General features: G+C 38.9%; 1 protein-coding gene across 2 annotated transcripts in view; it reads right to left on the bottom strand.

The window, feature by feature from the left end:
* Nucleotides 1–14908, bottom strand: part of ASCC3 (activating signal cointegrator 1 complex subunit 3) — a 718547-nt gene that overhangs the window by 407222 nt on the left and 296417 nt on the right. For both annotated transcript variants that reach the window (XM_083176983.1, XM_083176984.1), the window contains exon 11: nt 4869–5033. In XM_083176983.1, coding sequence (XP_083033109.1) covers nt 4869–5033 — 165 coding nt within the window. The remainder of the gene's footprint in view (nt 1–4868; nt 5034–14908) is intronic.

The following is a 14908-nucleotide window of genomic DNA, read 5'->3' as shown; positions in this document are numbered from 1 at the left end:
CTCATATCTAGACAACACTGGAAATGATAGGACTCACCAAAGCAAGCCTAAGATAGAATGGTATGCTCTGGCAATGTCATGCACATATATTATGCTCATAACTGCATTAAAAGCAATAGTGCGGAAGCTGAAATGTAAAAGTGTGAGTTCCGGGTGTGTGCCCTACAGAGTCACCCTGCTCACCACCCAAGAGATGCCAAGCAAGATGAGATCCAAAAAAATGCAAGTGATATAGATGGTATCTAAAATATATAAATAAACCACTCAACGGAATGCGTGGAAGCCAACCAGACCCATTTGTGTGCGTCAAACAAATGTAAAAAAAACAAAAAACAAACATAAAATAACAAATGGAGATATACCAGATAGATAACATTTCAGAGATGCTCCTTGCAGAGGCTTCAGCCAACTGCCTTAAGTGGTTTGAAAGGAGCTTAGTTTCACACTTCCAAAAACTAGATACAGATCCCACTGTGGAACTGGCAGAATATAGGTTGGCTAAACTCTAACATTTCCATGCATAAAAATCTGTACCTCCCACAGCACTGCTAACTGCCTCTAAATAACAAAAACAGGAAATAGCAAAATTTGCTATAGCCCTGCCTTTAAGGAAGAAAGAAGGTCTAACAACTTGAAAAAACAAATGAGGGGACCTCAGCATTTACAACCTACAATATAGGTATTTCAAATATTATGATAAATGGCTGCTGTAACTGGCTTCCTAGCCTTAACTATAGTCTGTACCACTGCCTTTGAGAATTGTCAGATCTGTGTTTTAAGTACCATGCTGTTAAAGCCAAACACTGAAAACTAGGGTGCTGAAATGGTCCCTAAGTAAACAAGTGCTACCTCACTTGAAGGCGCCAAGAGGGATCTACCAGAATGGAAAAAACATTGGAGATCATGCACCTCTCAGACAATCTGGAGATACAAGTAGTAACAGTAGCGTAACTATAAAAACAGCGCCCCCCCCCCCCCCCGGTAAAATGAACAGAGGCCACAGTGTCTGCAGGACTATAGTTACGCGACTAAGTAGTACAAGTGTCCTGGTCTTTTTAGAGGACCTTTGGCAACATAGGAATTTGTACAAACAGATAAGCTAGTAAAAAACAGTGCCATTGGAGCTTTTGCTAAGGTTGCTTGAGGATTACGGTCATGCCTAAGGACCAGATTGGACTTGGGTCTGGTAACAGAAGAATGAGATGATAGTTGCAGATGCTAGAAGCCATACATTTAAACAAGGCAATGACATCAATGTATGGTAAAGTGAGGCTATAACTAGGTGGAGTCAAAACTAGAACAATAATGGAATTACATTGTGCTTGAACTGGAGAAGACAGATTTCCAACTGGACCTGGAAGAAGCTTGGACCGGACTGAAACCAAATGGAGATGCAGGAATTGGCTGGAACTGAATGGCGATGCAGGAGTCAACTGTAAATGGAGTGGAGATGCAGAAGTAATCTGGATCCGAATGGAGGTGCAGAAATCTTCTGGATCCGAATGGAGATGCAGGAGTCGGCTGAAACCGATGGTGTCCATTAATGATGTAAACAATGTTACTGTGAGGTCGGTAAGCAGAACAGAGGCAGCACACTACTGAGAGAACGTAAGTGAAGTGATAAAAAGTGTTAGAGACGTGATAACAGCTATGCGAGAAAAAATGACACATGAAAAAAATAATTTTTGAGCCATGCTGATGGTTGATGAACTCAATAGATGTGTAATTGTTTAATTGTACAGTATGTAGAGAGGGGGACTTTGTAAGAGATATTGAACAAACTGTTGTTAATTCCTAAATATTGGTTGGAATAGAAAACTCCTTCCTGGACAAGTTGCCCATGAAACTGTAGACCCCAAGTAAGTACCTTTAAAACTGCATAAACTGACATCTGCCAATCAGGACCAACAAAGTAGAAATTGTAGTTTAATTCTAACCATCATGACACTATGGCACCCAAACAATGTTTTACTAGGACACCAAACCTCATACCAAAAGATCAGATATACCACATCTTCTACTGTAATGCAAAGCTGTTCTGCCGACTCAAGGTCACTTAAGAATGAATCTTTATGAAGGCCCTCCAAGAGTTTATTGCCCCAGTTTCCATGGCTCCCCAGCTACCCAGGCAGAAGCCAACAAGGGACTGATGACTACATAATAATGGACTAAACCAGAAGTCCCATGTTCTTCAATAAACATGCAAATTTAGCATTGACTTTATGATGAAGTTCCACCTCGAAACATGACCCACCAGGAGTAGATGAAGTGATTCAAATTTGCCAGCAAGCTGAAAATGTTTGTTTTGATGCCCTGCAGGCTTTCTCAATGAGATTGGAAAGGTCCAAAGAGGAAGGAATTGTCAAAACTTTTTCACACACTTTGATTTCTTCCACACAATGACCAGAGGAAGACTCTAGTTCGTCCCCCTTTGGAATGATTTCAACCTCCTGAAGTTCCACCTCATGCTCATTGGAAAATGTCTTAAATATGGAAAAGAACAAAAGATCTTTTCCATGTAGAAGTGCTGAAGATCTTCAAAAAAGGGGTTCATGTTAAAGGAAACCTTTTTGAAACCAGAAGCCATATAATCCATCGAGCAGAGCGAGTAACTAAGAATCATACATCAAGGGGACTGGCACAGCCACTGCCCTAGCTTGATCTTCTTGCTGAAGTGTAACATGCTTCACTAAGTCAGAAACTGATCAGCCCAGCGCCTGTGCCCACGCATGCTCCACAGGAGTGGAATCCTGGAAGAAACTAGGCCCGGCTCGACAGGGCTGCACACAATACCACAGGGTCTACCTGTCCACATGGTCATTTAAAATTGCAGTGGTACAAGTAAAATACAAAGTCATAGTAGTATTCTTCATCTTTACGTGTTTAGCTGTGTCCATCATAATGCTATCTGCACCTCGATAAATATAGTGGACTATAAAAAAACAAAACAATACCCCAAGGTCATTGAGCAACTGCACAACAATTACAGTAAAGGCACTTAAGGATTATAGACATTTATCCACAAGCAGTTGCAGAGAAGTGGAATAGAACTGAGACATGCAGCAGGACAGAGGAATGAGTAGCACAGCACAGGGGCAATGGGAAGAAAGTTTATGGTTGCCCTTCTCCTCTTCCACGGAGCCAGGCAGAGTGTACCACTGCTCTCTGACAGTACAGGGGAGACAAGCAGCTCAGACTCCATTCCACTGAACAACAGATTCCATCTTTCTATGCAGGGTGCTTTTCAGAAACCTTGTGGAGGAAAACACATAGCCCACATTTGCTGCTAGTATGGGGAGGGCTTCCATATATGGAACTATGTATGAAACCAAGAAGCAGCACACTGTAGCTGTGTGCTGCATTAAGCAGTGCACAGGCCAAAAAAGGGGAAAAAATAAATTAAACAGAAACCTCTATTATACGTAATGAGGTGTACACATTACCAGAATACATAATTAAGTGACTGCAACTGGAGAGGGATCCGCTGGGCCTCAGTGCTGTCCTTCTACCACTGTCTGTTCTGCCCTGTTAGTGCTTGCCCCCCCACCCCTACAACATTCAAATGCTACATTCTGTTAGGTTGTGACAGTACAAAATTAATATCATACCAGCGGCAGGAAGGAAGACTATTCTGTCCTAATGGATCTCTACTGATGCTCTTACTATTGCTTTGCTGATGCCCCATATCATTTATTTAGTTAACGTGGACAAATAAGAGATGTCCATAAATAAAGACACAAAAGCAGAATTTTTTTTAACATACAGTATATACAAATCCTGCCTTCTGCACAGAAAGATAATCTCCGCAAAGCGATATGGCTTACATCTTAGTAGAACTTAGAAATACTTTCTAAAAATTGCCCTCCTACTTGAGTTACTAAAAAGGAGATATGAAAAGTAACCTAACACCATTTTCTTGCTTTTGCTCTTTACATAACTATAAGTTTCAATGTTATTATGATTAGATGTATATGTGGGTTTTATTCTTTAAAACTGCAGTGTGCGATCCCCTCTTCTCATTTTAGCCGATGTTAAGTTATAAGGTGCACCTTATGTACATAAATCTCTTGTGAATGTATGTCACCTCTTTAATTCCTGTCTTTGCAATTTTGTACTCTTTCCATATATGTGACGGTTAAAATTTTGTTCCTTACTTCAATTGCATGTAATTTACAATTCCTGTGATTTTTCAATAATTTATTATATTAAAAAAAAAATGTAATATCTTGGTACCCATGGATAGCCGTTGGTGTCTGGTATCTCCCTGAGCCTTTCGGGCTGTTCAAGGCTGCAGTGATTGGGGGACAACACCAAGCTACTGGTGCTCCCTGGGTCCCAGTAAGGATGCTGATATGCCCATTTTAAAATACAGTTCCCTGCTAAAGATCCAGAATGCAAGAGGAGGAAATGTCGTAAGACAACAGTATCTCCATTCGCCACAAGTTTTAAATTACTCACAAAGTCTATAAATCAAAATATCTAAGTACTATAAAATATTTATGGTTACAATATATGAAATATTATGGATCAGGAGGTTAACCACTAATAAACAACAAATACAAGTGGGAAAAAGACAGTATTAAAGTTTTCAGATGAACATTAATTTAAAAATGCCTGCGGAAAATAACTGCTGGAAACAGACACTGCCTAACAATACTCTTCAACTGGATGTAAGTACAGTATGGATAGCCAAAAGAAACCTTTGGTTCATGATGTGTCACGCAAAACAGTCTCTAACCTTTGTGCCGAGAAAAATTCTTCCATCTGGCACTGGCGGAAGCAGCTGGCACATATTATATAATAACGCAATACAAGCTACTTAGAATATTGATTGTAAAAAGGCAAAGTATACAGAACTTTGTGCTTACCTGTCGTAATGTCCGTGCTACTAAACTTTCCAAGACTGGACCTCTGTCTTCATGAAGCAAATGCACTTCATCTAATATCAGTAGTCTCACAAGTTGGGAAAGCGCCACATCTCCAACACTCTTTCTAGTAACAACATCCCATTTCTCTGGTGTAGTCACAAGCATCTGTGTAAATAAAAATAAAAAAACACATTTATGTACTCACTTAACTAATGTAAGAGCAAAAAGTCCTTTTTTTTTTTTTAGAGCTAAATAATTTGTCTATTATTAAGACCAAATTCCATCTGTAAGTGAGTATGGTAATTGCTTTACAGTATTATTCAATATATTTGTATTTCCTTTGTAACTAATTTAAGTTTAAAAGAATTCCTTGCTTGGACAAAAATTATATATATACAGGCTTGCACACAGGCTTGATTATATTTACAGATCTGTTTACGGAGAATATTTTTTTTCCTGTTAGATGAAAATAAGAAACTTACATTAAGATGAGATCAATATAACTTACATTTATTAAAAACATATTTAGAGTTGATTAGTATATTTACCAAACATTAAGGCTTCAGTAGCACAGTGTGAACGACTCTTTATATTTTTTTGTCATCGGTTTTCTATTTTTTTTCTAAAGTCTATGTACTTTCAAACATGCCAAAGTAGCTTTTCATGTTGATATTGTGAACCCATTCCACCCAAAAGGTTTTAAGACATATTCATAATTTATCTAATATAATCAACTGTTGATAAATATTATGTTACCACATTGGCAGTTAAAGACAGCAGGTATGAACACTGACCACACTCAACTAAGTTAGTGATGTCAGTAATTAAGTGTGACTTCAAAACACCAATATACAATAATTTATACTGTATATACTATTGTAGTACGCACAAAACACTAATATACAATAATTTATACTGTATATACTATTGTAGTACGCACAACATAATTGTTATTATCTAATAAAGTCAACAGGAGATTTGAAAATAATAGATTAGGAATTGACTTTGGATTAGTAAAAAAAAATATTAAATATTATTGTATGTATCCAGGAGGCTATATATTTCAGCAACAGTCCTAGATTAAAAAAAAAAAAAAAAAAATGATTTACCCCATCTAATAAAGTGCCACATTGTGTGCCAATTTTTTTTTTTTTTTGTTCCCTGCTCAACTGAAAGTACAGTCATAGGCATGAGTACTGAATATATATATATATATATATATATATATATATACACACACACACACACACACACACACACAGTTGACCAATGAGTCGAAAGTTCTCATATATTAAAGGTAATCAAATATTATTATTTCTGCTTTTTTAACTCTGAAAACACAGTTCTTGGACAAGATAAACTTGGAAAGTCTATTAGTGTTCATTCTAGCACCCACCATCTTTGAAAACCCATGCAGTTCCTTTTCCCTGCCTGGGGTGTCACGGTCTGCTGTAGTACTTCTACCACAGTGTGATCTGTATATCAGCACTGATATGCAAACCAGACATGTGCCAGAAACACCACAGCAGACAGCGACACCCCAGGCAGAACTGCATGGGTTTTCAAAGATGGCGGTTGCTAGAATGAACACTATATCACACTCATTTTAATCTAGTGATTAGAACAAACTCCAAGAAAAATCTTAAATTCACTGCCTATTAAAGACTAGATTATTGTAATTATTGGTACTTAGAACTGCCCGTAAACTCTATATATACTCTTCAGCTCAGTATACTATTTTTGTTTTCTCCTTGGTTTATTTTTTGGCACCTTATACCAATGAAGAAGTAACACAATTCGGTACTTGTGTAATATCACGGCGCCCGGCTACGCTACGTTTCCAGTGTAGGCTAAGCTATGTTGTCAGCGTAGCCCAATGGCGACATAGCGTAGTCAGCGTAGCACGCTTGCCAATGGCTGCCTAGCAGAGTCAGCATAGTACCCCTGCCAGCTCTCCCCAGGAGGCAGCTTGTGCCGTCTGTGTCCCCGGGAGTCCTCCTACCCCCCACACAGCCTCCGGTGCAGGCAGGGAGGCTTCCATCTCCCTGCCTGACACAGTTCCCTGCCTCCCTGCGGCATTTCAAATTGTACTTTAGTACTGAGAAAAGATCGGCGTGCAAATTTATACCAAGTTTGGTGTACTTATTCCCAATGAGCAGAAGGGTTTACAGGAATTATACCTGCTGTATTTAAGTGTGTTTAAATACTTAGTACTGAGAAAGGATACCGCTTTTCACTTATTGTCCATCAGTTTGGGATTCATTTTTGTTCCATTTGAAAACCCCACTATCCAGGCCAGCCCAAAACATGGTGAGCTCCACAAAGGGGACGCGTTCCACGTCCCCCGGACTTGTTCATACCCCCACTATCCACGCCGGCATGGAATTGATTTTATAAAGTGTGGTGAGCGCAGCGAGCCCCGCGAGGGGGCGCAGAATGCATGTGAAGTAATCCACGTCCCCTCGTGGGGCTTGCCACACTTTATAAAATCAACTCCACACCAATGTGGATAGTGGGGGTATGAACAAGTCGGGAGGACACGTAACGCGTCCGCTCGCCACGCTTTGGGCTGGCCTGGATAGTGGGGGTGTTCCAGGAACACATTCACACCAGCACGGCAGGTTAAACATTGTGACAGGTTCTGCAGCCATTTCGCAGTCACTTCACCCTCACCTCTGAATGACTATGGTAACTGCGTAATGCTGACTGACTACGCTGGCCGCGGGAACAGTGCGCCGAATCTGACAGGGACGCTGACTACGCTGGGCTCGCAAACACTACGCTGATTCTGACAGTGCCGCTACGCTAACTACGTAACCGGCACCATGCTATTACACAAGTACCCACAATTCCTTATGGAGTCATATGGCTACATAGTAATAATTGCTAAATAAACTTCATTTTCATATCTCTAGTGTCACCATATTTTTGGAATCATACTTGTAATTAAGCACTAAAAGGCCACACACAGTATGCTGGCTCTGCTTAATAAAACTGTATGGCATGTGATGCTGAAATAATTACATAGGAAATGTCACCATGTGTTCCTAGTATAATCCACCAAGGATCACAATCACTATTTATAATCTGACACACGAAATGTGGCACAATCCTGCAAAGCATAATGAATAAATTACTTACTAAACAAAAATGACAATATATAACATGCTTTTTGTGTCGCTGTGGATGAAGGAAACAAACATATATAAAAATCAATCACAGAAAATAAATATACAAACAATGGTATAGAATGATTTATACTACATGGAAACAACACAAATTACATTATCACAGTACATAACACAGCTGTGCAATTCTGTACATTTCAGAATCACAAAAAAGAGGTGTGTCATATTATTATTATCATTATTATTATTAACAACAGTGCATTGTACAGAGTACACATAGAAAACATTTTACAATCTGTGTTCAGATCACAAAATTATTCCAGGTAGGTGAGAGCATTCAGGGGTGCTCCATAGGCAAGCAAGCAATATCCAGAGAATTCAGGCCTGCGAAGGGTGCGCAATTGGGTTGAATCGGGTGCCATTGCCAATGTTTAAATGACGTTAGAAGGCACCCAAATGGCACTTCACACTCTTCGCAATAGGTTCGACCCCATAGTATTAAAAAATGTAAATCCTGATTTTATATTTATTTTAAACTGGAGATTGACATTTCATATTTTTATTATTTTCTTCTTAAAGGCCAGTGGATTTTAGCTTTGTCATTGTAACTAGGATTCACCTTAAACTGACTGATATTCTCTTTGGGTAGTATGACGATAGGTTGATGGTGAGACACGGAGAAAAAAATCAACATGCACTAGGGTTGACCTGAAAAAAAAAAAAGTTTAAAACAAGCAAAGGGCCAACGCATAAAAATGTCGACACGTGAAAATGTTGACATGAGTTTTTCACATTTTGTTTTCCAAATTTTTCATGGTTTATGTTCCACGTGGACCCCGATTGGGAATGGTAAAGATCAACCCTGAAGCATTGCGAGCAAAACAAGCCATGTGAGGGTACACGTAACAGAAATTGGGGGTCTGCATGCTCCGGTGTTGAGACGGACACATAATAAGCATGAAAACTTCATGTCAACCTTTCACGTGTTTATCTTTTCCATGTTGCCCTTTTGCTTTTGTCAACCCTTTGTCAATGTCAAACTGGTGCATGTGAACCTTTTGGTGTCACATTATACAGTATTGACTGTCAACCATTGGTCCACACCCACTGCCTCCACCCAAGCCTTAGTTGTTCATGTATAATTCACAGGGGTTGGCTTGAAAGAACCCCAGAATTTGAGTAAAATGGATGTGAATGGTTGACACTGGTTGCACCCTCTAATATGAACACCACAAAAAAAGATATAATAGAGTAACAGGAATATATTTTATTTAAAATAAAGTAACCTTAACACTTATTACAGACTAGGGACAGACTAGATCTATGTTTATAATACTAGTTACCAGCATGTCAAAATGAGTAAAGTCAGTGATAGCATCTGTGCGCACCCGAATGGTGCAACACTTCAATTGCTCTATTGGACACTACTTTTGAAAACTAGTTTCAGGGAGATTATATATGGTAATATAATTTTGCACAGGACGTGTCTAGTTCCATATATGTAGATATTGTAAGAAGAGATTGTGAACGTGGCACCTAGAAGAGTGGATGTGTAATGCTACATATGAGAGGAATCTTTTAAAAAAAACGTATATCCAAGTGCAGATAAGCCCAAAGCAGTTAGTAAGAGCTACTATACTTGCTAAAGTGCTGGGAAATGGTGGTGATGATTCAATGTAAATGTATCTCTCTCTAATTTCTTTTTTCCCAAAAAATGTAACAGAGTAATGTGGGCTAGTTGAAATGAGGGAGATTGCTAGACTAATGAGGGAGAGAGGGAGATTGTTGTTATTTCAGGGAGTCTCCTGCAGAATGCAGGAGGGTAGGCAACTATGATCTAATGACCGCTGATGTACAAAACATTTGAATCCCACTGACAGAAGTGAGGAGCAATGATAGCATGTTATTAAATAGGATTTAGCAAATAAGCAATGAACGTATCCTGACCAGTTTATATTTATTTTAAGCTGCACACTATAGATATTTCATTTCAATCTGATTACATCAATCCAAGTTATAACAAAACCTAAATCAGTTTCCTTATTAATAAAATAAACATATAAATAAAAACGGTGCACAATAATGTGAGCTTGGTTCACAGGTACTACTTCAACCTAGAAATATTTTATCCATAGCTGATATTACCTAATAGTCTAATAATTGTTACAAATACCCACATGGATTGGTATCAAAATACCAGCGTTCAGGTCCATGACTGAATATCTTCAGATGAAAACTATTATATACTTTTAGCACGTTCTATTTGAATAAAAAAAATACATATGTTTTTGATGCACTATGGCGTGCACCCTTTACATATAGATATATATATTTTTTTTGTTCAGTCATTGCGTTCCTTTCAATAAAAATGTGCAGATCTGACAGGCAGCTAACCATCAAAAAATGTTTTTATAAACGAAACTAGTCCTGAGTGCTACAGATGCAACTGTTATCACTTATAAATTACCGTGTCAACCACTGAGATAAGCAGCTGTACTTTAACACAACACTAATTAGCAGACTGTAATGAAAAATACTTAGCAATGCATATTACAATTTTCAAAGTGTGAAACAAAACTAATCCAAGCTATTTAAGCAATTTGTAGAAGGTATGCTGTATTATCTGAATATTATTCATGAAGGAAAAGTTACCACAATGGAAAGTATTCCATTATCTTACATTTTCATCAAGGTATATTAAATAATACTACAGCGCAAACCCCCCCCCCCCCCCCAAAAAAAAAGACACACATTTCAAAATACTTTATTAATTTTCTCCAGTATATTGATTTTTAATACTTTCAGTTGTTATACGTCAATGACTATAGTAACAGCCACTTACATCGACCAAGCTCTACCTCACATACTTGCTGCTTCGGTCTTTAACCCTTTGAGTGCCAAGTGAATTTGTCAAAAAAGGGTTTAAAATTGCAAAGAATGTTTTTTTCATTGTAACGACATGTAATGTTTACATTTTATAGGAATTTTTTAACTTTTTCGTTACATTTTTTATTTGAATTTATATAAAAAATGTGAGTGAAGCTGGCATTTTTAGCAGTTATTTTGCACATCTGTCACAGAGATGTTGGAACTCAAAGGGTTAAAATGCTCACCCTATCTGTCTGTCTGACATCTCCCATAGATTGTAAGCTCCTATGAGCAGGGTCCTCCTCCATCTAATTGTCGCAGCCCTCTTCTCTAGCACTTCAATGACCAGCCTTTAACCTACTCATTGCCCATTTAGCACAGAATTCTTTTTCGTGTAGCCATTCGTCTCTTCCAGTGGTTTTATTCAAACTAGTTGTGCCATCGCTATTGGAGATAGGTTTCACTCTTTGCTGATTACACCCTCTGTCACCTTGTTTCCACCCCCAGCTGTATTGTGTAATGAGAATTGAGACGCTAAATGTTACATGTGAATGGTTAATGACTTGGTTACTGTAGTGTGCTGTGTTTTAGCATATGCTACAAAGCTGCAGAACATGTGGCCCTTATTATTATTATTATTATAATTTTATTTATAAGGCGCCACAAGTGTTTCGCAGCGCCGTACAAAGGAACAATACAGGGAGACAAAGCTTGGCATAACATTGAATAAATAACAAAAATACAATACAAATAAAGAGCACCACAGTTCAATACACATTACAGCTTAAATGTAAGTAGTGAGGACTCAATCAACATACAACTAGAGGCTTGAGGCCAATGATGGAGATGAGTATGCAGACGAAGATGGTCACTGAGTGTTGGAGTATAGGAGAGCTGTGAGTGACATGTGAAGAGAGGTGGGCTTTGACAACAGGAGGGAAGAGGACCCTACTCGGAGGAGCTTACAATCTAGTAGGAAGGGGAGACAGACAGATTACAAGAGGTGCAAGCGAGGGGGTGGTGGTTAGATAGCAGGATGTAAGCAGGCAAGGGGTCGGAGAACCAGCTGGTTTATGCAGTGGAAGGGTACGCTTTGATGAATAGGTGAGTTTTCAGTGCACGTTTGAAGCTTTGCAAGGTCGGGGAGAGTCTAATGGAGCGAGGGAGTGCGTTCCACTGAAGGGGTGCAGCACGGGCAAAATCCTGGACTCTAGCATGGGAAGCAGTGATCAGGGTGGAGGAGAGACGACAGTCGTCAGCTGACCGTAGAGGGCGGGAGGGTGTGTGAATGGAGATGAGGTTAGAGATATATGGAGCAATGGAATTAGATATGGCCCTGTATGTGAGTGTGAGGTGTTTGAAGAGGATTCTGTAGGGGAATGGAAGCCAGTGCAGATTTTGTTGAAGGGGAGTAGCAGAGTAAGAGCGGCGGGAGAGGAAGATAAGCCTGGCTGCAGCATTGAGGACAGATTGGAGAGGAGCTAGTTGGGATTGAGCGAGGCCAGTGAGAAGAGCATTACAGTAGTCAAGTCGTGAGATGACTAATGAGTGGATGATCAGCTTAGTTGCACTCTGTGAGAGAAAGGGCCTGATGCGAGCAATGTTGCGTAACTGGAACCGGCAAGAATGGGCCAGGGCTTGGATGTGGGGTGCAAAGGAGAGGGAGGAGTCAAGAGTGACACCCAGGCAGCGGAGTTGGGGAACAGGGGAGATGATGGTGTTGTTAACAGTGATAGAGATATTAGTAGGGGGCATAGCTCTGGGTGGGGGAAAGATAATAAGTTCGGTTTTGTCCATATTCAGCTTCAGAAATCGCTCAGACATCCAGGTAGAGATGGCAGCGAGGCAGTTGGAAACTTGAGAGAAAATAGTGGCCCTTATAAATAAACTATACTACTACTACTAATAATAATAATGATAATAATAACAACAACGCCACAAGGCTTTTTTTTCATTTATAAAAACTAGTTATGCAGAACATCCACCATTCTCTTAGCAGACCTGAATTGGGTTCTTATCTGTCCGCAGAACATTCCAAAAAAAATTCTCTCAAGATTTGAGAGTACTTTTTTTCTCAATTCCAGGACCGTTGAAGCAAGTTGCCACACGAGTATGTGTGAGACATTATCAACAAGGCTGGTGGAAGTGCAGTTCCATATAAAGGAGGGAGGGGATATAACTCTTCTCCCCTATTAGCAACTGGTACAAAAAATCCTGAGGCTGCAGGTCCAATAGCAACTTTAATTGTTCATCTATTTCCATCCCCAAGAGGTGCTTACAACTGGAATCTCCAAGATCAAAGATTACAGGCATAAAATGGTCTAAATCTAGAAATACATATCCATGTTATACATCGGTAATTAAATAAGGAAAGTGTCATGGAAGGAGCCCTGAAGGCAGGAGATCCAGACATAGCAATGGGTAATTATGGTGACCACATGTCCACTCTGATCAGCTACAAGTATCCACAATATCTCACAGAAGACTGTTAGTGATATTACAGCCTCCTGGACCCTGCTATGGATAACAGTTGTTTGCCACAAATAGGGAAGACTCAATTGCTCTTCGCTATTTATTGTGTAGAAACAGCAATGTTTTTGTTTTATTTTTTCTTTCCCCAGTTCAGGGACATGTTGCTTAACTCACATCTGCAGCATGTCACACATAATTAATGATTTTTCAAACAATGGTTTCATTAAACCAATGTTAAACAATGATAAAGATCTTGGATGGTTGAAACTTCATGGAGATATCAATATCTCCACAATCAATTAGAACTTCAAGTGTGCTTGCACTTGATTAATCATTTGTCACACATATTTAAAACTCAAAGCATCAAAACAACCAACTTGAAGGCTTAAATCAGCTATGAAACTACAAAAGATAATAGATGTCACCAACTGCAAAAGTCCTTGAAAAACACTAGCTTTATACAGTACACTCTAGATATCCACCACAATTTAAGCCATAATCAGTATGAGAATAAAAGATGAAATATCTGCTTAGGTCTATACTTACTGTAGCCGATGAATCATGATCCCTAACATGAAATGAATTATTGGTCAAAAGGACTATTTGCAATAGCTGAAAATGAAAAACCAATACACACTAGGTGATCCCCGTCACAGATAGTGCAGGCAGTGTGGATCCGGCATCGGCAAGTGAATACACACTTGCCAATGCCGGTGGGAGGGATTGAAGGCAGGGGTGCTCATTAACGGCATACTCCCTCATCTGTACATACTTCGACAATGGAGTGGGTTGTTAGCAACCTGCGCAAGTGTGCATTGTCCATCAGAGAGTGTACACACTGGGATATATAATGAAAGATATCACTCAAAAGTGCTGAAATGAGCAATATCGCTCATTATATCGTCTACTGTGCGCGGGGCTTAAAAAATGCCAATATAATGGGCCCAATAATAGTTGGTAGAAGCTCAATTAAATTCATGTAACTATGTCTACTCTACTGAGTTATACTGAGAATTATTCTCTGGTATGTTTTAGCTTCACAGTTTGATATTTGATGACAATACAAGGTTTAGAAAATATAGCATTCCATGCTTTGTTTAATGAATTGTATGTGCTTTGAAGTCAATTTTCAAATGAGGTCCAAGGCCATTCAAAGCTAAATAAATATAGTTAAATGCATATATTTTGCTGCCAGCCTAAATTTTGCTAAGCCCATGTAGCGTTTTTCCACTAGAATTATTATTAGGTTTGCTACAGGTTTACTTTTTCCCATAGGGAATAGTGTAGTCGAGAAACATTTACATTTTAAATCTCGCTGAAGGTTACATTTGGAAGCATTACACTGCTTACCACAAAACAAATAAATATGTATTTTACTTGCTAGAATTAAAAACATTAGCATCTAAAATGTGCATATTTAAATCAAAATAGAATGGGTCAAAATCATTTTATAGCTGAGATTATACATTCATAGTTTCACAAATATTTAAATGTAAGCATTCTCATATCTTTCTATCAGCATTAGCATTTAATGATTCCAAACTTTGTATGATGTGATCACACTAACAAGTA

The sequence above is a fragment of the Crinia signifera genome, chromosome 3 (assembly GCF_055691185.1).
Source record: "Crinia signifera chromosome 3, ASM5569118v1, whole genome shotgun sequence".
Lineage (NCBI taxonomy): Eukaryota > Metazoa > Chordata > Amphibia > Anura > Myobatrachidae > Crinia > Crinia signifera.
The sequence above is the reverse complement of the archived record's forward strand: the minus strand, read 5'-3'. Positions and strand labels throughout refer to the sequence as shown.